This window comes from Pezoporus occidentalis, unplaced genomic scaffold (assembly GCF_034315485.1).
Source record: "Pezoporus occidentalis ecotype Australia unplaced genomic scaffold, CSIRO_AGI_Poc_V1 ctg4, whole genome shotgun sequence".
NCBI classification, from domain to species: Eukaryota; Metazoa; Chordata; class Aves; order Psittaciformes; family Psittacidae; genus Pezoporus; species Pezoporus occidentalis.
The window spans coordinates 18,355,658-18,377,051 of record NW_026915724.1 but is presented as its reverse complement, the minus strand read 5'-3'; the positions used below and the strand labels follow the sequence as shown (position 1 = coordinate 18,377,051).

The 21,394-nt window shown below is 37.7% G+C and overlaps 1 protein-coding gene across 5 annotated transcripts in view; it reads right to left on the bottom strand.

Moving 5' to 3' along the window:
* Positions 1-4,225: 4,225 nt before the first annotated feature.
* Positions 4,226-21,394, bottom strand: part of ROCK1 (Rho associated coiled-coil containing protein kinase 1) — an 86,422-nt gene continuing 69,253 nt past the window's right edge. For 3 of the 5 annotated variants that reach the window (XM_062632871.1, XM_062632872.1, XM_062632873.1), the window contains 9 exons: positions 21,234-21,322; positions 20,719-20,907; positions 20,004-20,169; positions 12,920-12,990; positions 12,167-12,255; positions 10,747-10,825; positions 10,366-10,627; positions 9,343-9,550; positions 4,226-5,735 (listed from right to left, as the gene is read on the bottom strand). In XM_062632871.1, the coding sequence (XP_062488855.1) occupies positions 5,732-5,735; positions 9,343-9,550; positions 10,366-10,627; positions 10,747-10,825; positions 12,167-12,255; positions 12,920-12,990; positions 20,004-20,169; positions 20,719-20,907; positions 21,234-21,322 (1,157 nt within the window). In that variant the 3' untranslated portion in view covers positions 4,226-5,731. Of the gene's footprint in view, positions 5,736-9,342; positions 9,551-10,365; positions 10,628-10,746; positions 10,826-12,166; positions 12,256-12,919; positions 12,991-13,521; positions 13,571-20,003; positions 20,170-20,718; positions 20,908-21,233; positions 21,323-21,394 lie in introns of those variants that run through there. The other 2 variants (XR_009967449.1, XR_009967450.1) reach the window with 1 other exon arrangement.

Genomic DNA, 21,394 nt, shown 5'->3' with positions numbered 1-21,394 from the left:
TCTTCGTACCAGCAGTGACTACTATAGAGGTCATTTATTCGTGGCTGCTGTATGAAAATTGAATGCTCTACAGGCTGAAACTGTGCTGAAAACATTCTCTCTTTTAGAGCAACCCTTAAAGGATAAGGTCTTGGGCAATCGCAGGCCGGCGTTTCCAGGATTTGTGAAAGACACTAGAGGGAGCCGCGCTGAAAGAGAAGCGTCGGGGTTTGTATCTGGAGGAAAACCCTTCAGGACCTCCACAAGGTGAAGAACTACCACCTCCCTATTCTCTCTGAGATCGCTTAGGCCTCTTCCTGCTGTGACGACTTGGTGATTTTTGCGTTGAGGAAGGGATCAGTGGATTCCTGGAATCTTACACAAACTGACATTGGGAGTATAGAGACAAAGAGTGCAACCTGATACATAAATATCATAGAAACATAGAATCATAGGTTAGGGTCAGAAAAGACCTTAAGATCATCTAGTTCCAACCCCCCTGCCGTGGGCAGGGACACCTCACACTAAACCAAGTCACCCAAAGCTCTGTCCAACCTGGCCTTGAACACCACCAGGAATGGAGCATTCACAGCTTCCCTTGGGCAACCCATTCCAGTGCCTCACCACCCTTACAGTAAAGGACTTCTTATATCCAATCTAAAAATATGATGTACAGATTACCTTGACAGCAATAGAATTGTGAGGAAGCCTTGAACATTAATTGTGTTTTTTTTGATTAGTGAAGAGGAGCCCCAGGCTGGGTTGCAGGGCCATGGGGACAGCCAAGCTGCCTGCCCTGGCTGGGTCTCTGTGGCCTTATGCAGGGCCATCTGAGCACAGCTGCTTCTCATCCCAAACTGGCTGGAGGCAAACTAGCTTGGATCCAAAGACTGGGGCTGTGTCCATACCACAACACTGCATGCAGGATAATAGCCGTGGCAGGATTTATTAATGCTGGAAGATGGGTCACAGCAAGTCCAGAGCTGTTTATAGAGGGCTTTTACTGTAGGAAATCTCTCACGGCTCAGTTCTGGGGAGCACAAGTAGTAGGTGTACCCTCAGGCAGTACAGCAGGAGCTGCCACTCCATGAAAGGTGCAGGGAAACAAGGCAGGCCTGTTGCAAAGCATGCCCTAGGCACCTCTGTGATGCCCGTGACAGAACGAAGGTGGTAGTCTTCTTTTTAAATAAAAGGAGTCTCAGGAACTAAAATACTCCATTTACATGTCTAGTTCCTTTAAAAGGGAAGCTGTGTCATCCAGTATATTGACATATAAATTTATTGACACATATATGCATTTATTAAAATGCATCTTATTTTCTACAGGAAACACAATGTTCTTGAGAACCTTTCTATGTAGCTTCAGGCTCTAAACCTTTTTATGTGTGTGTATTCACAACAGACAGGATCAAGTCACATCATCAACTCCTGTCTTACAGATAGCTGCCATGCCTATTAAACTCTTTCAAGTGCTTTAGGTATGATTTTTCAGTATCTGATGCACTATGGTGCTTTACTTGTTTAAATAAAAGTTCTTTTTTATGGTAAGCATTCCACTACCCTGCACTGCAAACCTTCACTGTCTCCAAATGAGCACCTGGCAAATGAGAAACAGAAACAAGATACTTGAACACAACTCTGATGTGCACGATCTTCCCAGCACCACACAGGGCGAAGCGAGGCCTGAATGGAGATTACCACAACTGCCCCAAGGGCCAGCTTTGGGCCCTGAGCTATGGCACAGCATGCTGCTCCGAGCCTGGAAGCCGCTGCTGTGTTTGATCCCTATCTCACAGCAAGTACAAACTGAGAAATAGTGTCAATAGGGTGTGACTTCTAATAATAGATGATACAGAAAATGTAATGGCAGGGTAAAGAAAAACAGCAATCCAGCTGTTTAGAAGTCACATATACAGTACAGTATCCCCCATTTTGGTGTTACTTGTCCAATTTCAGCAGGTTTCAAACTTTTTGCATTCTGGGTTACTGTGAATGTATAGCTGGTGGAAAGAAAAATAGAATGATTGGGATTGAAAGGCACCTTAAAGATCATCTAGTGCAAACTCCCTTACCATAAGCAGGGACACCTTCCATTAGACCGAGTTGCCCTGTCCCAACCTGGCCTTTAACACTTCCAGGGATGGGGCAGCCACAGCTTCTCAGGGGAAACTGTTCCAAACCAAATCCCCCTTTGTGGTTCTTTGTTTGTAACTAGTATATAAAGAATTTCCAGTACAGTTCACCAGTTCAGAGGGAAGCTCAGCATCTGCTGTTCCTTCCCTTACTGCATGAGCCCTGACTTGCTTCTGGGTCCAGCATTGGTGGCTGCTGCTGAATCCCACTTGTGGGAGAGGCTACATCCTTTTTTCATTATCCAGGCTGTTTTGCTACAGCTAACTACTCTTATCTTTTCCTATTTCCTTCAGCAGGAATAGGGGGGCTTGAAGAGGGAATGAAAGAGAGCAGATTCGGGCATTCTACCACCATTAATGAACTTTCAACCTAATACAGGAATCAAAAATGGAAAAAAGGTGGAGGCAAGTCACCAAAAAATGATCATGTAAGAATTTGGACTCCTGAATTTCTCAGCCAGCTTCACCAGCATGACGGAAGCCAGGCTGATTTATACTTAGCTTTTCATAGCTGATACACTGACGTCTCTTGATAACCTTCTGGCACTGTATTAGGTGAGAGTAGGCAGAATGTTCCTGTGAGAGGAATTGTTACTGACAAGGGCAAAAGCTAAGCAAAATATGAAGGCGAGAGCCAGAAAAAGTGGAGCTGCAATGAACATAACAGCACACTGATTATTTTTTTTCTGAATGGTAAAGCTGATGCTTGCTAAAATAACCCCCCCCCCCCCAATCTGTTTACACAGTTAAATATCTAATTCAAAAAGTCAGGTATTTCCCTGATAGTATAGCTATTCCTGTAGATAGGCACCTTACTTATAGTAAACAAGTGCCAACATCAGCCTACCCGAACACATAAACTGTAATTTGCATGTCTAGACTTTATTATTACAGCATTTTAGTTGCAAGTTATCCCAGACATGCAAGTCAATGTAATTTTACACTTCATTATGTCTTTTTTCCCAAGCAAAATCAGCATTTAAAAAGAATTGCAGAATTTCAGCAGCGCTAAAAAGCTATGGAAATGACAGTGTGTGCCAATCTGCACAGTAAACCCATTTTTTCCAAAATCCTTCTCTCTTCCCACTATCCATAATCTATTCAGAAGTTTTTATGCTATTTTTGAGACTTATAAAATATGGAACTATAAGATAGGACTTTCTTTTTTAAGAAATTATTCAAGCAAGAGTGTGTTCACATTTAAGAGGTAGCCAGTTACCCAAACAGGAAAGCCGAAAAACAATCCAAAACTTAGGCTGCATCTAGAGAATGACCTGACTATAGGCCTTTTCTACTGCTCTAAATTTCCTACAGTAATGTATGTATTTAAGTAATAAAGTTCTATAATCATCTTACTGTGTTATTTTCCCTCTGGCTATGTGATAGGAGATTAAAGTAGGTCATAATTATCCCTTGTATTGCTTGGCAAGCTAACAGTCAGCATGACCTGCGATCTGGAAGGTAGCCTTTAGTGTGCTCCAACCACAGCTTTGAAACTGCTGCCATTTCTGATAGAGCAAGCTCAACACAGAGGAACATTCTGAAATCACATCACCTGCTTCTATTTATCTGTACTGTGACCTTCAAAGGACATAGTCACTTGCATGTGATTTGTCCTTACTGTTCCATTGTTCTACAAGCCTTGGTGGATTACCCAGGTTGATTTATGGACAGGTGGCTTCATGGGATGCACAGGCTCTTCCAAAGAAGAAAAAAAAAAAGCCAAAGCCAAACCTCCCCGCAAGTCTCCACCAACAAAACCCACCCTACAAAATTTTCTGTCTTTTGATCAGGGTTCCCTCCCCCAGATAAGCAGGATTTCTGGAGCTCCAAACCTACATCATGGAAAGTGAAGCAATCACATGGCAAGCTCAGGGTGGGTGGTGGCTGAATAATAAATACAATCTAGGCTACTAGAGCAGGCTGTGAGAATAAGGGAATGAAAAAACTTACTTAATATGGCATTTACTTACTCATGCAGAATAGTAAAAAAATGTTTCAGAGGCCCCTAGGTGTTATGTTGCAAACACACCTTGAACTAGGAAGCTGTTGTAACATCCGTATGCTTAGAAAGATGTACAAGCTGCAGTCAGGAGAAAACACCATGCCAGTCGTTTTCAAAAGGGTGTTTCCATAAATTACTTTATTTCTCATTAAATGAGCACAGAGTCATTACCATATTAATAACAGATATGTTTATTATTACATATCCATCAGTGCGGCTTTCAATACCACTTGAAACATGCAAATCGTCCTAAGGACGAATCAGTTTTCCAGTGCTTCTTATTTAATACACAACTGCAAAGCCATTATAAATTACTGAGGAGGTATTTGGTTAAGAAATAAAATAAAATACCATACTGCCCATACCATGAATGTATTCCTGCTACAAAGCAAGAGTCTGACAGCATTCACTGAAATTCCTGAATTACCCAGAGCGTTTTGTGTTACATGCTTTCCTGTTATTTTTCCCTGCATTGCCTACACATCGCTTGGCTTAAACCCAAATCAATCTTTCTTTGTATGAGGAATTTTCATTCAAAGATTGTACTTAATTTAGAAAATGCATCTACAATACTTAAACCAATTAAAATTCAGTAAAAACCATGGATATGCAATAGTTTTTTAGACCTTTCCTTTGTTTAGTTTTAGATTTCTACATTTATTGACATGGCAATAATACAACTATCTCAAGGCACTAAAAGGACAATGTAAAACCCAGTAAAAGTGTTCTAACAATAATTTACAGTTCAAACAGTGCATATATTTCATAATGTTTGTTAACTTAATGTACGTTATCACTTAAAATTGTAAGGCAATACATTACACAGTTACAGAAATGATGTACCCCAAAATACGCTTCCAAACTTGGTGGTTCTTTTTACTGTTAGTTTCTAATGCCTCTAATAGAACAATAATTCAGTATGGCTTGGCAAAAATGCATAGATTAAAGGCAATTACTTGTTTTCCCCCCTTTACAAACCTGCTGAAATCAGTATTTTGTAAAGCATAATGCAAAATATTTAACACTTTGATCCATTCCATAGTAGGTGGTTAGCAATAAGGCTGTTAAGAACTCTGCAGTGAAGGCACTGAAGTTCAAGTGATAAGGCTTCATTTTTAAGCTAGTTCTGCAGTCTTCAAGATCACAACTTTGAGTCTTGAAAGCAATTGCAGTCCTTCTCACTGAGATACCTTTCTCTTCTACTCCATTTTGTATGCTCATCTTGACATAAATAGCCCCTTCACAGGGTGAATAGTCCTTTTCTTTCACTGATGCAAAGAAAGTTGGCTGCATTCATCATGATTGACAGGCTTTTTTTAAAAAATCCAAAAAGGCAGCACCTTTTTTATACACCTAGCTAAGCTTTATTTGCTTTAACTTGCATTACATAGTAATAATTAATCTAATCTACCTTTAGGCAAACCCGCAATTAAACACCCTCAGCGTGCTTTTGTGCCAAAGCAAGGAGGAGACAGTAATAGCAATCTTAACCCTGAAGCCTGTGATAGTTATGTTGAAAGGAACAACAGCCCGTCTGCACTGCTCTGTGTGGTTAAAAAAAGCCCTGTTTCTCAGACTGCATCCCATGATTTCCCAATAAGCACTGTACATGTGGTTAGCTGGAATAAAGAAGAAAAGAGACAATTAATTACAAGCAGCAAAAAATTAGCTTCACAGAACCAGTGCATGTTTGCCAAGAGCTCCAGTGAAGGAAATATTTTACATTAACAAAATACTCTTTCAATTGACATGGTATAATGCTAAGATCATACCTACACAATCTTCCACAAACTGTTCTTTGTTTCAATCAATATGAAATAAATACAGAGGTCAGACAGATGACAATATTACTGAGGCTTTACAAGTGAACAATTCAGCTAAACAATCATGAGTGTATTCACGGCAAATGCAAGGTGACCCTCTTCCACTTGCATGACAAGAAAAGGCTCTATGGGGCTAAAAGCACACACACATGCAGTTGCCAGAGCTCATCTGATACACAGGAGTTTGTTCAGATTTGGGGTTTTTTAAGCATGTAATAACTTGATCAGGCGCCAAAGTCCAAATACACGAAAACAAAATTTGCCAACTGTGCTGGTACGATGGTATGAATTAGCACACTGTAAACTACAAAGTGTAATTTCAGGTCTAGAAGCAGTACTGCAAATGCTAGCAAGTTCATCATGAAGTTCTGATTCATATTTCTTAGCAATAAGTTATTAAAATGGGGAATAGAACTTCAGATGAACTTTTATGTGAGGGTCCTTTTAATGGTCTAATACACCTCTCCATGAAGACAATGAAATGCTGCCTACTGACTGCAAAGAAAGGTGGACCAGACCCAAAATGTCTCAAAGCATGTGTCAAAGTCTGTATCCATTCAATAAAACAGTTAATGCCTGCTTACATGGTACACCTCCATCACCAAGATCAAGTTCTGATACACTGTTTGACAAAAGAACAATTTTCAGGTACTTAGTAAAAGCTAAACATGTATAGCCCATACAAATCATCACTGCTACTCTTACTCCCACATCTGCAGGGTGCAGTGTACTGAGTTCAGAGAAGCCTTATCCTGAAAGGAAAAGGGCCCACTGTTCTACACGTCACCTTCCTAACCCAGGGGAGCATCCTCCTACTTACCTGTCCTCAGTTCTAGCAATCACTGCACTTCTTAGCAGGCTGATTCAATCACTAGCTTAGAAAAATAAGTTTACTTTTTTTCAGACAGTCAGAAAACTGAATTATGGACCTTCATGGAAGGGTCCAAAAGAGATAATTTCAAGCACTGACCAAGGATCAGTGGCTGCAACTCTAAATATCTAAATGTGAAATAGAGGTACGCACTATCGTTACCAAGTGAACTCTATCTAGATAAGGTTTGGCCAGGAGGAGGGAAGAGTCTTGTGTACTCAATAACAGAGGATGAACTCTAAAATGTACCATCATGACCACATCTTCCAAGTGTTGTTTCAGATTATTCCCATTAATGCAGCTTCAAGATGCACGTAAATGGTGTAGTAAAATAATTCTTTCCAACACCACTGGCTGGTTGTTTGGTTTGAGGGTGTTTGTTGTTTTGTTTGGTTTTACTGTCCAAGAATGCTGCCTCAACAAAAGATTTTCAGTTAATTTGAAGTCTTTTCTGTCATGTTGACAAGCATTATTTAAGTGTCACATTTTAATAACTTCATATTTTAATGAATTCTACATTATCAGTTCTGTTTGTTTCCCAGAATTGACAATGGGACAGTGATTCAGTATCAAAATCATTCCACCTAATCAAGTACCATCGTAACATGCTGCTTCTTTCAGACTTAGATGGTCGAAGACTCACTGAAAAATCTTACTAGTCAGTTACACAGCTCTTTAATCAGTCATAAATACTTGTGTTATCTTTATCTGCCTGTTTAAAAGGTTTGCCTTTAATAACTGGTTTCTATAATCCTGAGTATTGCTGAAATAAATGTATCATATGATACATAAAACCACAGTGTTTTTCTCAACCACAGAACAGGAGTACTTCAACAGTCCTCTTGGAAATAAAGATGATGTTAAACAACAGCTATTAATGATGCAGATTTTAAAATCAACAGGTGTCATTTATATCCAAAATACCTGGAGTCTAATATTTTTCAGTTTATCTTGGAAAATTGAGGACTGAAAGAAAAGTAAGTTTGGAAACACTGCTAAGCTTTTGGAAGTTGGGAGAAATGAGCACCTTGTAGACAAGACAATTTAACAAGACTTTGTTGTACAAGTACACATCAGGTAAATACATAACAAACATGACTGAACCCCCTGAAATTAGCAATTACCAATTTATCTTTATTTGGTACATACTAATGCTACTATTTAGTAAGTAAACTCTGATTTTACAGTCATTCTTCTTAACCCCAGTTTATCACCGGGTGCTTTTCCACCCCACTCACCCGTTTCAATTGCTTTTACAGTGAAGACTGTAAGGAAAAACTTCCCTCTTCCCAGGAAATCTCCCCACAGATCAAGTGCTTCTGTGTTTCACAACTTCAGCTTTGCCAGTGTCAAAAAATGTCAAATCACATCATGATTCAGTTATGTTCCTACTATAACCGGCAAACTTAAGACTTTGTTCCCTGTTTGTGAACATGGCTTCTCCTCCAAAATACTCCAGCACAGCTACATGTTCTTAGCTGCTGGTCACAGATTTCTTTTTATGTCCTTCTCCTCATGCTGTTGCACTGGTTATTACCTCTAGCACAATACTGCCCACAACATCACTGTTTTTTATATTGTCAGCTTTGTATTTGAGACCTAAATTAATCTTCCTGGATGAGATTATCTTGAGGGCCTTCACTGAGCATGTTAGTATCTCAAAACTATGGTCACTTACGTTTCAGTGTTAATTATGGGGACAAAATATCAGCACCCTTTGTATCTTTCAGATTTTTTTTCCTACTCTCCTCTGCAGGAGGATGCTTCATGATACACCCAGTTCATCTTTACATGCAAATGCTTGCTTTCTTTGCACTTGATGCAAGGAATGTTTGCCAGACATTTATTTTGGTAGCTCTGCCAATCTAGGAAGACTCTTTCACTTCTGAAACATGAAGTGTCCACTTTGTACTGTTGACTCAGGTGTTTATTCTGGGGGAGAGGAACACGCATACTGTATGAGGAAGCTAATGCACACTAAAATTCAGCTTCCACTAACCTAGCATTAAAAGCTGTATTTTAAATTTTGCCCTGGTTAATGCAGTCACAAATAGCTTACAAAAATAACTGCTGGGATGGGAGAAAGCAGGGAGTGACTAAGCAGGGAGAAAAAATGGAATTAAGCTGCTTCACACCAAAATAAATGGGGTAACAACAGAGTGAGAATCTGTAAGTTTCTCATTTCAACCCCATCCGCAGATTTCCAGTTTATACAAGTTCTATGAGTCAATCCATGAATGACTACGTAGATCATTCATTGCTCATACATCTACCGAGCCTCGCCTTTAAACAGAAAACAATGCAACCAGCTCCTTCACATGCATTCGCAGGCCAGGCACCTTTCCAGAATCAAGGAAACCTAGGGTACCTTTCCAGAATCAAAGAACTGATACAGTTACCGCAATCTATGAAGATTTGAGCAGAGATTTAGATCAGCGGTTCAACAGTCGTAACTATGGAATTATTTCACAACTTCACATTAAATAGGATTGACAGACATATTTTTAGCAGCTTTTGTAGTTTCTCTCTCACCTATTTTTTCCAGAAGTATTTTTAACAACTTTTCGGAATGACTGATTTGCTGAGGATCTTGTAGACATAGTTCTAGGAGAAGCACGAACAAAAGTAGATGGTGGTGTCTTAGGGATCTTCTTTACTAAATGAGTCACCCACTTCTTCTGTTCATCTTGACAGGATGCCAGTAACAGCAAGTCTCTTGCTGAAGTTACATCATAACTCACTGTAAGTAAAAGGAGGAAGACAATTCCATCAAAACTAGGACTCATTATCAAAATAAGAATTATGACCTGCCAGGTGTGCCACTGGAAAGAACAACAGCACCTTTATACATACTTGTTTTGGATTTGTTTATCCATTTCCATTTTGTTTTCAGCAGACAGCAGGGGAAATTATGTATATAGTTTTCTTCAATATTTGTCACTCTGCATTAATATTCTTGAGTCTAACACTGATAGTCAAGAAATGAGAAAGCTTACACTAATTGTAGTCTTAATACACTGAAAAGTTGTGTGGGTGCCTTAGGGTGAGTTCCAGAGTAGAAACTTAAAGGCTCCACTTCAGAAAGAGGAAACCTTTACTTAAATCTATGAAGTGCCTGAAGTACTACTCTTCAAGGGGTTAACACACCTTGGTGATGTGGCCACTGCACTGTCCCTTGTGGGGCCATGTGGGCCATGTGTAAGTACAGAGAGAATGGTCTGGGGACCAAGGAGCTGCCCCATACTTGGGCACAAATGTCTGGAAACCCTTGTGCTCTCAGGGCCCTCAGCAGAGCCATGTCACTCACACCACCAATGGCCTCCCAACAGAGGCTTCCCACAGGTGCCTGCTCATATGCATTGTTAACACTTGTATTTTAATATCACCTTTCACATCTAAAATTATAGAACTAAGGAGTAGAAAACATTTAAACTCAAGTGTTTTTATCTGCCTCCAACAGTTTAGTAGGTTTACTAAACTATGCAGGGAATAGAGAACTCAAAACCCCATGAGTATGTAATATATACCTTGTATTACTATATATCTTACTCATACCTTTGCACGGTGCAATTAATTCCTCCTTTTTATCCAAGTGGTCTCTGTGGCACTTTACGTGGCATCTTCGACATTCTAGGGCAGCAGGGGGTTTAAAGACATGCCAAAGGGGTTTGGCACAGGCCTCACAGTTGGCTGGGAAGTGGTATAATGTTGGAATAAATTCATGGCCTTTGTGATTCAGAAAATTTGTCTTCTCTGCTGGCTGTACTGGTTCTACCTCCAGCTCCTTCCTGCATTCCCCCTCATTAGCATAGAGAATCTGAAAGAGAAGACTGCTGTGTTACTGTTGAAGCTCCATGTATCTTTATACACTTTTCAAAGAAGCTGCCAAACTTTTTCAAGCGGTGTAAATAGAAATGAGAGTACTCTTCTTTTTACCTGGAATATTTTAGGAATTTCTTCAGTTTCAGCTCTATACACATCTCCTTGAGTTACAGGCCGGACATGGAACAGCTTACTAGATTAAAGAAATATGATTCAGAAAATGCTGAAAGGCTAACTGTGCTTTTAAAACAGTTATCAAAGTGCTTTTTAGTTCTTATAGACCTTGTTTATGTAAGCATTATGATAGAATTCAAGCTGTAATGTGACTTTAAACTAATTCATAAACGATATAGATCTTGTCTTCCCAAGTAAGACCAAAATATTTCATAGCATGGAAAGAGGGTTACCTTACAATGGGTTCAAGATCCATCATGGCAAATTTACATGTGAAAAAGACTTTCAAATTCTTCCTCAGAACACTGGGAAGCCTGATTATTGCTAGAAGAGCTTACTGATAACCCTGTGTGATAACCATATGAAGTCTAGTACTACTCAGTAATTTATTTGTTTTTACTGAATCATGTTATCAGTTAATAAATAATCAATGCCAGAGCACCACAAAAAGGCAATCTGGGGCACCAGCTGTTTAAAATGCTATAAAACTTGGAACAAACATCATTTTATACTGGGTCAAGACTAACTCCATCTATCCCAACATCCTGTTTTCAACAGTTGCCATAACAGATATTTATGAAAAGAGAGCAAGAAACAGCTCAAAGAAAAAATAACTCTTTTCCTGGTTACGAGCAATTGGCAGCTTAAGCACTTCCTGAGTTTGAGATTCCTTCCAGACCACTGTATTTGTTAGTCACCGACAGACCTATTAATGAAATTCAAAACCTTTTTTTCAATTACTACTCTATAAGGTCCATAATGTCAATCAGCTGTTCAAACATCAGAGTCATGTATCATCGATGGGCTTCACTGATAACTGACACAGTTCTCCTCATGTATAACCGATGTAAAGGGATCACAATTCATTTATTTTGTCATTCTAGACTGAAACCATCTGGAAAAGCTAGAAATGCTTTGGGCTTGATCAACATTGAGTCTTTCTCAGACAGCAAGAAAAAGGTATGAGGCAAGGGGATGAGAACTGAAATCAGCTGAAGCAACTGGAAACACCTGTCCTTACACTGAATTGTAACAAGAGATAGGTCCCTCACTATCTCTGACCCTCCTCTCTCATAACGAGGCTTTCCTTTCTGTAAATTCAGACCAGTGACTACAAACAGTGCCACACTATTGTGCATTTAACATTTTTCTAACTTTTAGCAACAGCAGGCCAAAAAAAAGTAGTATCTTCTGTTAACAGCATCTAAAATATAGTTAAACAGATGTTTTCCAAATAGTATGGGAAATTACAAATTATTTATGGAATTTTGATTCCAAGCTTCTAGATTTGTTATGAGTTACCTCACATACAATGCACTTTTACCAATTTGTATCCAAAATTAACAGTAACTTTACTTACTCTATATCTAGTACCATGGATGGATTAGACTGATCCTTGTCCTTTTCATCATTGTAGAACAGTATCTTTTTACTGCTCACCACAACATACTAGGGAAATAAAGGATAAAGCCAAGTTAAAATCGCACTGTGAGTTTTAGAGCAGGAATGGACTGCAGGCCCTACTTCCAAGAGAATTCCCAAATGCTGAGTATGCCTGCAGTGTCCACCCCCCAACCCCAAAAAGCCCAAGGATGCTGTCTTCAACCTAAAGTACACAGACATCCTTCCAGAGCTGCTCACAATCACACAGAATTACAAACATTTGCTCATTTGACAGGAAAAACAAAGCAAGATGCTCAGAAAGTTCGTAACCAATACGCCTTAAGATCCAACACCTCTAACCTAAGCATTTCCCAGTGAGTTCAAGACTGTAAAATTCTCTACTCTCTGCTGCCAAGGTGAACAAATAGCTTCATTTTCAGTAACATGATTATAAAGAAGCTTACTCAAAGGACAAATGGGATTTTTAATGGTTCCAAGATGATCACGGTAAAGCATTTCCTCACTCACCTGTTGTAAATTTGCACAGTCTTACTACTACAGATTTCACACTGAACTTGAATTTTCTTGTTGGCTTTCTTTTTTCTTCAATAATGTAGACACACTGAATTACTCTAATTTGTTTCTTAAATGTGAGCTGTAAAACCATTCACTGTATGTCTACAAAACTTCTCAAGGGAGTTGAGGAAGAAAAAACCCCCTCCATTTGTACCTGTTTCTTCCAGCCATGCCGCTTTATATTTCCTTTGTTTGGTATTGAAAGCCAGCCTTCAAGTCTTGATTCTGTTTTGTTTTTTTTTTTTTAAAAAACATATTAAATAATGTTATATAATTATAATAACAAAGCAGAACAGCACAAAAGCAAGCTATTACTAGAAAAGAAGATGTACTACATGCAGTAATAGGCAATTACCTATTCAGCAAAGCAGAATAAAAAGCACAGCTAAATAAAATGAAGATATAAGCATTTACTTCATGCTTCATCGCAAGCTAACATATGCTACAGTTGCTGCAAAATAAAGTGAAGCTGTTTTCCTTGATGCCAAAAGCTAACACTGTATGTAAATAGTTTGCAAGGAGCCAAGCTGTAAAGACTTCACTTCAAAAATGTGTTACTGCTTAAAAGGAGGATGATTAAGAGATTTTTCAATATAAACACAATTTAACATTTGGAAAGGCTACATGAAAATACTCAGCAGGAAGATGCACAGCTAAAACAAATCAGATCCACAATTTCCAAGGGATACAAAAAAAAAAGGAGAACGCACAAGAGCAAGCAAAGTTGCAAAGTTACACGGGTGTCCCGTTACTCACAGAAGGTAAGCATAGGAGATAAATAAATAAGGAATGCAGGAAGAATCAACTAGATATAAAGAATAAGAGACAAGTGTTTTACTCAAATTGTCGGTAGACAATTTTCCAAAAAGTAATGTAATAGCGTATTTTCCTGCCATAAAACTACTGAAATAATTTAACAATTATACAACAAAGCATCAAAAGAAAACTAGCATTCTGCCTATTGCAACTCAGTGTTTAAACACTCTCCAGCTAGCTGATACTGGGGTTTGAGAGTTCTTTTAAATTCAGAAGCCAGGTAATAGCAGTAAAAAGCTGTTGTGATTCCATGAATCTGAAATTACATAGTAAAGAGTCTTACAATTTTGTAAATGTGAACACAGTAATCAGATTTTCACTCCATAATTATAAAATTTCACAATTGAGAAAAAAACTTGTACATTTTTAAATGTTGTGTGATTCTGTGAATGCACCTTTACAATAAGCTGAACTGGCAACACTGAAAATTTCAAAAACATTAAGTTAGAATCTCCCAAAACATCTTCCACAAGTATGTATGTAAGAAGGAACTACTGAGTCCTTTTATTCTTCAGAGATAACTCCAAGCAAGCTCTGAAAATAACATCCAAATATATATTTAAGATATTGTCCATACACTTTGTTTTGTAAAATAATGAGACTAGCAGCCTAGCCTTGCATAAGGCATTAAAATTAGGCATACCCCCCCCCCCTTCCAGCATTAGCCTGACAGGATACAATATTTAGAAGTGGACTGCGCTTAAAAACATAGAATCATTTCCTAACATTTCTCCACAGAAAGTAACTTCACATATTTTTGGGATTGCTGAACTACTGAAATTCTCATTGGAAGAAAGGCATCTTAGCAGAACTCATTCCAGTAAGAAAATTTCCTAGAAAAATGAAGGAAATTTTTTTCCCTGCCTCTCATATCTGCACAAGAACAGTGGGGAGTGAGAGTTTCATCCCCCCCCAGGCTCTTCCCCAGTTCTTGATATTCAGTAGCTTTGGAAAAGCAAACCTATTTCCTTCACAGCATCACAAATGATGCTTACCCTTATTTTGAATAGCTTTTACATCAAGAGAAGATTCTTCAATTTTTAGAAATTTTAGAAATATCCTAAAACTCAAGTCCTTCATTGTAAAAGAACTAATTAACTGCTAATAGAGAACATCTGCTAATAAAGAACCAATTAATTGGTAACAAAAAAATTGCTATGTAGTTCAAAAGGAATACAGACAGAATGGATGATGGTGATTTGAAAGGAATAAGTACACATCTGTCAAAACTGTGGTATATGAAAATCTGGAAAGATCCAATAATGGCAAACTTTAAAAGATGCACCAGGTATTATGTTGCTTATAGAGTCAGTTTTTCTTAGTTCACTTCTATTTCATCACATTCTGATAGAAATTTCAAAGGAAGTAGAAAGTTGGTGAGCCATTACAAATGAATTGGTTGACATTCTTTTCTGCCTACTACAAATCTATTTTAGTAAGCAAATTTTATTTGCATGACAGATGATTTCTGAGCTGCGAATAACATTCTGCAGTTGAAAATAACAATTTATGAATGTATCACAGCTAACATCCGTCTGGAACCAAATGTACTCTTGAAAGGGTAGATAAGTCCTTTCCTTCCAACCTCATCATAAAGGTTTGTCTCAAGTAATATTTATAGTGTATTTTAATCTCCCTTGACAGAGTTAGCTAGCAAAACTACAAATGTTCATCTGGCCATTTCACAAATATTTGAACCAGAAAAATAATATTTATGAGTATTCTGATTAAGTAATTAAGAAAATATGGGCTATCTAGACTATTAAAAAGGTTCTTCTATTCTTGTCTTTAAAAGCAGGCTCAAAACTATTGCCTGACAACATCCCTGTATTTTGGAAAGAATCCCAGAATAGATAGTTCATTTTTTCCCAATCCAGCTAATCCAAGATAGGCCTCAAAAATATCTGATAGCTAGCTGGACCTGAAAAGAATATGAAGAAACAATTCCATAAAAGCTACAGATGTTAGAATTATCTCTGAATATATATAAAAATGTGGATTTGCATTCTAAATATCTTCATGACTAGTATTCGTATTGCCAGGATTCACTGTGAATTCAGTATGATAAATTTGACTTCTAACAGTAAGTCTTCAATAGAATCACAAAAGACAACCATGACTATAATGATTTATGAAACTTATGAGCTAAGTAACATAGGCGCTTTCATGAGCAGTAAAGCATCTTTTTCCAATGTTCAAGAATTCCTACGCCTCAGACTCTTCCATGGTAACCACATAACTAGAGATACTATCTTGCTAATTCTTCCAGTTTACCCTTCCCTCTGGATTCTTTCCTTCCTCAGGCTGTCTTACTATAATTTCACGTGTATCTCACCAAGGATTGCTGGCTGGAACTTGCTTTGAGGTTTATTCAGGTGATAGCTACTTGCAGGTGTTTCAGAAAGTCCTATGTTTCATATTCCAAAAAAAACTATGGGCTTAAATAGTCCATGTTTATTATTCAATACTATTTTTGTGTAAAATATGATTTATAACCTATGCTGTAAAATATTATGCACAGCAGTTAAACATGCAGGACAGCTCAACTACTTAAATTATCTTCCCAGTCAGATGAAAAGAATTAATTTATAACAAGTGCCCTATGACAACTAGGACAAAATCCTTTAAGTTCCTGATTAGGGTTTGTCTTGACAGAGAAGAATTCTGTTTACAACCATGTAGGCATTCAGATTTCCTAAGTCCAGCCAGGAGGAAGATACATTTCAAAGGCATCAATAAAAAGCAAGTATTTCAGCTGTTTCAGCAAGGACTCTATTAACATTGGAGACACAACTGAGACATGAGCTGCTATCTGAATCAATTATCAGCACCTCTCATATGAAGACAGGCTGAGAAAGTTGGGGCTGTACAGCCTGGAGAGAAGGCTGCGTGGAGACTTCATAGCAGCCTTCCAGTATCTGAAGGGGGCCTATAGGGATGCTGGGGAGGGACTCTTCATTAGGGACTGTAGTGACAGAACAAGGGGTAACGGGTTAAAACTTAAACAGGGGAAGTTTAGATTGGATATAAGGAGGAAATTCTTTCCTGTTGGGGTGGTGAGGCACTGGAATGGGTTGCCCAAGGAGGCTGTGAATGCTCCATCCCTGGCAGTGTTCAAGATCAGGTTGGACGCAGCCTTGGGTGACATGGTTTAGTGTGAGGTTTCGCTGCCCATGGCAGGGGGGTTGGAACTAGATGATCTTAAGGTCCTTTCCAACCCTAATCATTCTATGATTCTATAATCAGGAGTGTGAGTTACAAAAAATGCCTGGAACTGAATACAAGGAAAACCTTCGTCCATGTCATGATCCTTCCCATCTGAAGAAGCAAATGCCTGAGAATAGTCTGTATTGTCTAAATGACCCAATCCCTACCTTGAGAGTACCTAAGTGGCCTTGGGAGCCACCCGAAATTGAGAGGGTTTAGTTCAGTGACAGACAGAAACCACAGATGCAGCTGTAAGGTGTGTTACTGTGTAATTTCTCTGTATCTACCACCAAATATCTACCACAGAAAAAATTACCTCTTAAACAAGCTGCTTTTCAAAGTGTTCTGAAAGAATGTCTATGTTCAGGCCACAAAAGTGATGTGAACTTAGCACACAGCTGAAGACAAACAACTTCATAGAACTGAATTGCAGCAAATGAGCTGCTGTGGCATGCCACTTTTCTTTTTGAAGACTAATTACTTGGTTTGCAGAAAAATAACTACGTGCCGGATAATTTTCTCTTTCATGGTATACTTCTACTTTGAAAATTCTTTTTTTTTTTTTGTCCTCACACTACTAGTGCAATCATTCTCTACCCTCTACTTGGCTCTTTAGCAAATATGTGAAAACTGACTATATATACCAATGTCACTTAAACTCTTTTAATTTAAAAAGCAGCAACATGTAAGGACATGATCTAAATCTAGACAAGTCTTAATAACACGTATTAGAGGTCCTAACTATATGACACAGTACCACCATCAGCACAACTGCAGTAAAAAGCTGAGGCATGTGTGGAGAAAAGAGCAAGAAAGAAGACAAAAGAAATGAAAGGTTATTAAAAAAGAAATAGAGGGGTCATGAGTATAGAAGATGAAGACCACAAGAGCTTCCAGTAACTGTGATGTTCTAATTAACAATGGAGATGATACTGCACATACCAAAATTTCTGCCCCCAAAACTGAAGTGGCAAGGAACAGTCATAATCAAGAAGCCATACACATCTCCAGAGGTGAAACTGAAAATAATGGACTGTAACAAGCAGACAAAAAGAGCTTGTTCCTACAGCCTTCCTAAGATCTTGGGAGACAACAAGGTCACACTGACATACTACTGCCTTTAAGAAGAAAATGGAGAATCTGACTGAATTCCTTTTTCTTGATTAAGTTCTGACTGCAGCTTTCAGTTTTCCTTCTCCGTCTTCCTCAAATCTGGCACATGGAGGCATTGCGTGTTTTCAGTGTAACACACAACAGCCATCAAGCTGAAAATGACTGATAAGAAAAGTAAGAAAGTTCAAAACTATCCTCTTATGTAGAACAAATCTAGTCTGTTTTCTTGTAGAAAAAAATGAAGCTTTCAGTTCACAGGAGGTCTGAAATTTTCAATTAAAAAATATGAACTACAGTGTTCTTCATTTAGAGACACTATCAAATATTATGCTTGATTCCCAATACTAAATTGAGCACAGAAAAAACACTAAGTAAAACCCCTCTGATTTCTTTTTTTTTTTACCCCAGATAAATGGAATGCACTGATAATTAGCATCTACGAGAAACTCCTGAGAAATACTGACAGTTCAGAAATACCAGTGAGAGTTTCCTAGCAGGTGACAGCTAAGAATAAAAATGTTCCTTCACCAATCTAGTAATTCTAAGAATTCCCAATACTGAGTTCTGATGGAAGTCTCGTCCAGAAGACATTTTCAAAAGAAGTAAAACAGACATTTACTTTACAAGATGGCAACTGCCGGAGTGTTTTACAGATCAAAATTCAGAGAGCAAAACACTTCTTGGACAGAATGGAAGCTGTGAAGAAAAGACTGTATCACTACCCAAATGAAAATCTATTCTAGAACAGATTTCACTCAATTATGAACTAAAAATCTAAAAATATACTATGGGGAAGAAAGGACATGAAAATAGACACAGAAAGGAGTAACTACATAAAAACATACGCTAAGTCTGGTAACCTACCTGAAATTTCTATCACTCTAAGACCCCTGGAAAAACTCTAGAATGTGGCAATCTGAGCAGCATGAAGTGCATTAACAGGAAAACATGATTCTATTTACTTTTATCTGATTAATTGTCCACTGAAGTCTTAAAATACCCAAAATAGTATTCTATTTTTGTATGCTTGAATATATTTTTCTACAATAAAAATCAGACTGTAAATCTGTAAGTCAATTTATTAATAACTTCATGATGAATTATAAAATTACTTAACTATGCAAAATATAAACCTAGCTCCAACATCTGGAAATTGTTAAGCACAGCTTATTACCACTGAACATTTTTTCCTGTATCTAGGAGATACAGAAGTGGATCACGTGAAAGTACTAACCGATTGCACTTTTCAAACACTGGGGAGGAAGAGATCACTGATCAGTGTAACATTGAGTCTCAAAATATCATAGAATCATAGAATCATAGACTAGTTAGGGTTGGAAAGGACCTTAAGATCATCTAGTTCCAACCCCCCTGCCGTGGGCAGGGACACCTTACGCTAAATCGTATCACCCAAGGCCTCATCCAACCTGGTCTTGCACACTGCCAGGGATGGAGCATTCACAACCTCCCTGGGCAACACATTCCAGTGCCTCACCACCCTAACAGGAAAGAATTTCCTCCTTATATCCAATCTAAACTTTCCCTGTTTAAGGAACTGACACGACATGGAAATGGCAAACTACATTATTATTTGCTCTTGTTTGAATTTGCTAAATCAGAACTCCATACAACCATAACAGCATTATGAACATTCCTTGATTATTTTTCACATTGGAAATTATTGCCACTTGTCACACTGGCGCTACATGACTGTAAGAACAGACAAGATCAAGGCAATTTTGCATTCAAAATACAGTCACAATGTTGTGGAAGAGCTGGCCCTGTATTCTGCTCACTGGACACTGCACATTGTATTCACTATATGCAAACAGCAGCAGATGCAAAGATATTCCTTCCATGAAAGTGAATAAAAATTATGCTAATGTCAAGCTATACAGTGGGAAGTGTAATGTGGAAAGAAATTCAGACTTAAATATAAGCAGCTAAGCTATGAAATAAAATATAAAAAATGAGGAAGTGGATAGGCAATACTGGAAAAGAATGACAAAAGATTTTAAAAGGTAGCAACTTGTTGGAAACGGTACCTTCTGAAATTATGTGTATGCACAAAGTCAAGTCGTTCAAATATGCTTTTCTCTTACCTGAAAGATTTCCATCTGTTTCATCTGGCTGGAGGCTAGCAACACTGGTAGAATCCATTCCTTGCTGGAGGTCCAAGATTTTCCTTCGTAGTTGTTCTATGTCACTCTCTTTACTATCCAGCTGCATCTGGAGCTCATTCCTGTATGTAGATTCTTCTGCTAGTTGCTGTACGTATATACACATACATAGTTACTGTGATTTCAAAAATATGACAGCAAAGTATTCTGAAAACTTATTACTTTTTTTTATATCTCTAGATACTTTTGATAGCATTAACATAAATTATTATTGTATAATTTTTTGTTCAGCCTTGGAAAAAAGTTAAATATCAAACATCCAGCAACACATTCAAGTAACACAGTCTGATTAACTCTTAAATTACCATTTGTTTTGCAAAGGAGATCAACCTGCAATTAAATAAACTGCACGAGTAGTATGAAAAACAGTACTCTTTTTTTTTTTTTTTAGTTTTCATAATGTAAACTTTTTCATAATGTGTAACTTTTTTATAACTTCCACAGTTAAGAATTTAGGAAGAGGAAATGAATGAGAACAAGCACAGCTGCACATTTGTTAAGGTCTCTGCCTCACTAGAATTCTGCAGCCTAGAACATCTGGAACAGAAGTTGCTATTTTTTCAAGCAGACTAGGAGCTGTACATATTTCCTGTGGAGAGAATTCCACAACATGACAGAAATATTAAGATGATTTTACCGCTTGCATTTCATTGACCTCCTTTTGGTATTTCACTACCATCTGATTGAATTTCTCTTTTTCTTGATTAAGTTCTAACTGAAGCTTTCGGTTTTCCTTCTCTTTCTTCCTCAAATCTTGCATGTTCGCTTTCTTTCTGTCTATTTTAAAATCTTTCCGGTTCATTATCTCAGCCAGTTTGTTGACAGCCTGTTAAGAAACAGGAAAACCAGTAAGAAAAATGCTAGATGCAAGCATGTTTCATACAGAACTTCTAAGTTCTTCTAGTCATAGGATTCAACCAAAAAAACAAATTTTCACCAACATAAATGACCCTTACTTATGACAGTAAGTCATGAAAATGAAAAGTACACAACATCAAATTATTCTTTCAACTGTATTGACCAAGAATGCATATTATACACCATGGTTAATATACACTTAATCTCAAAGGAACTAAGGGTTAATTATACAAAAAAAACATTGAAAATCTGATCTGCAAAATAATTGTTATTAAATTGCATTAAAAGTTATACCTGCGTCTTCAGAGTTCTTTCAGTGTTAATGCTCTTCTCATAATGCATTCTAATATTATTGATTTCCTCTTCTTTTTTTATTTTGTATTCTGTTAAAATAATATTCAACTTTGAGGTATTTTAGGACAAAGTATTTCTAAGCTTAATAATTTCTACAATTT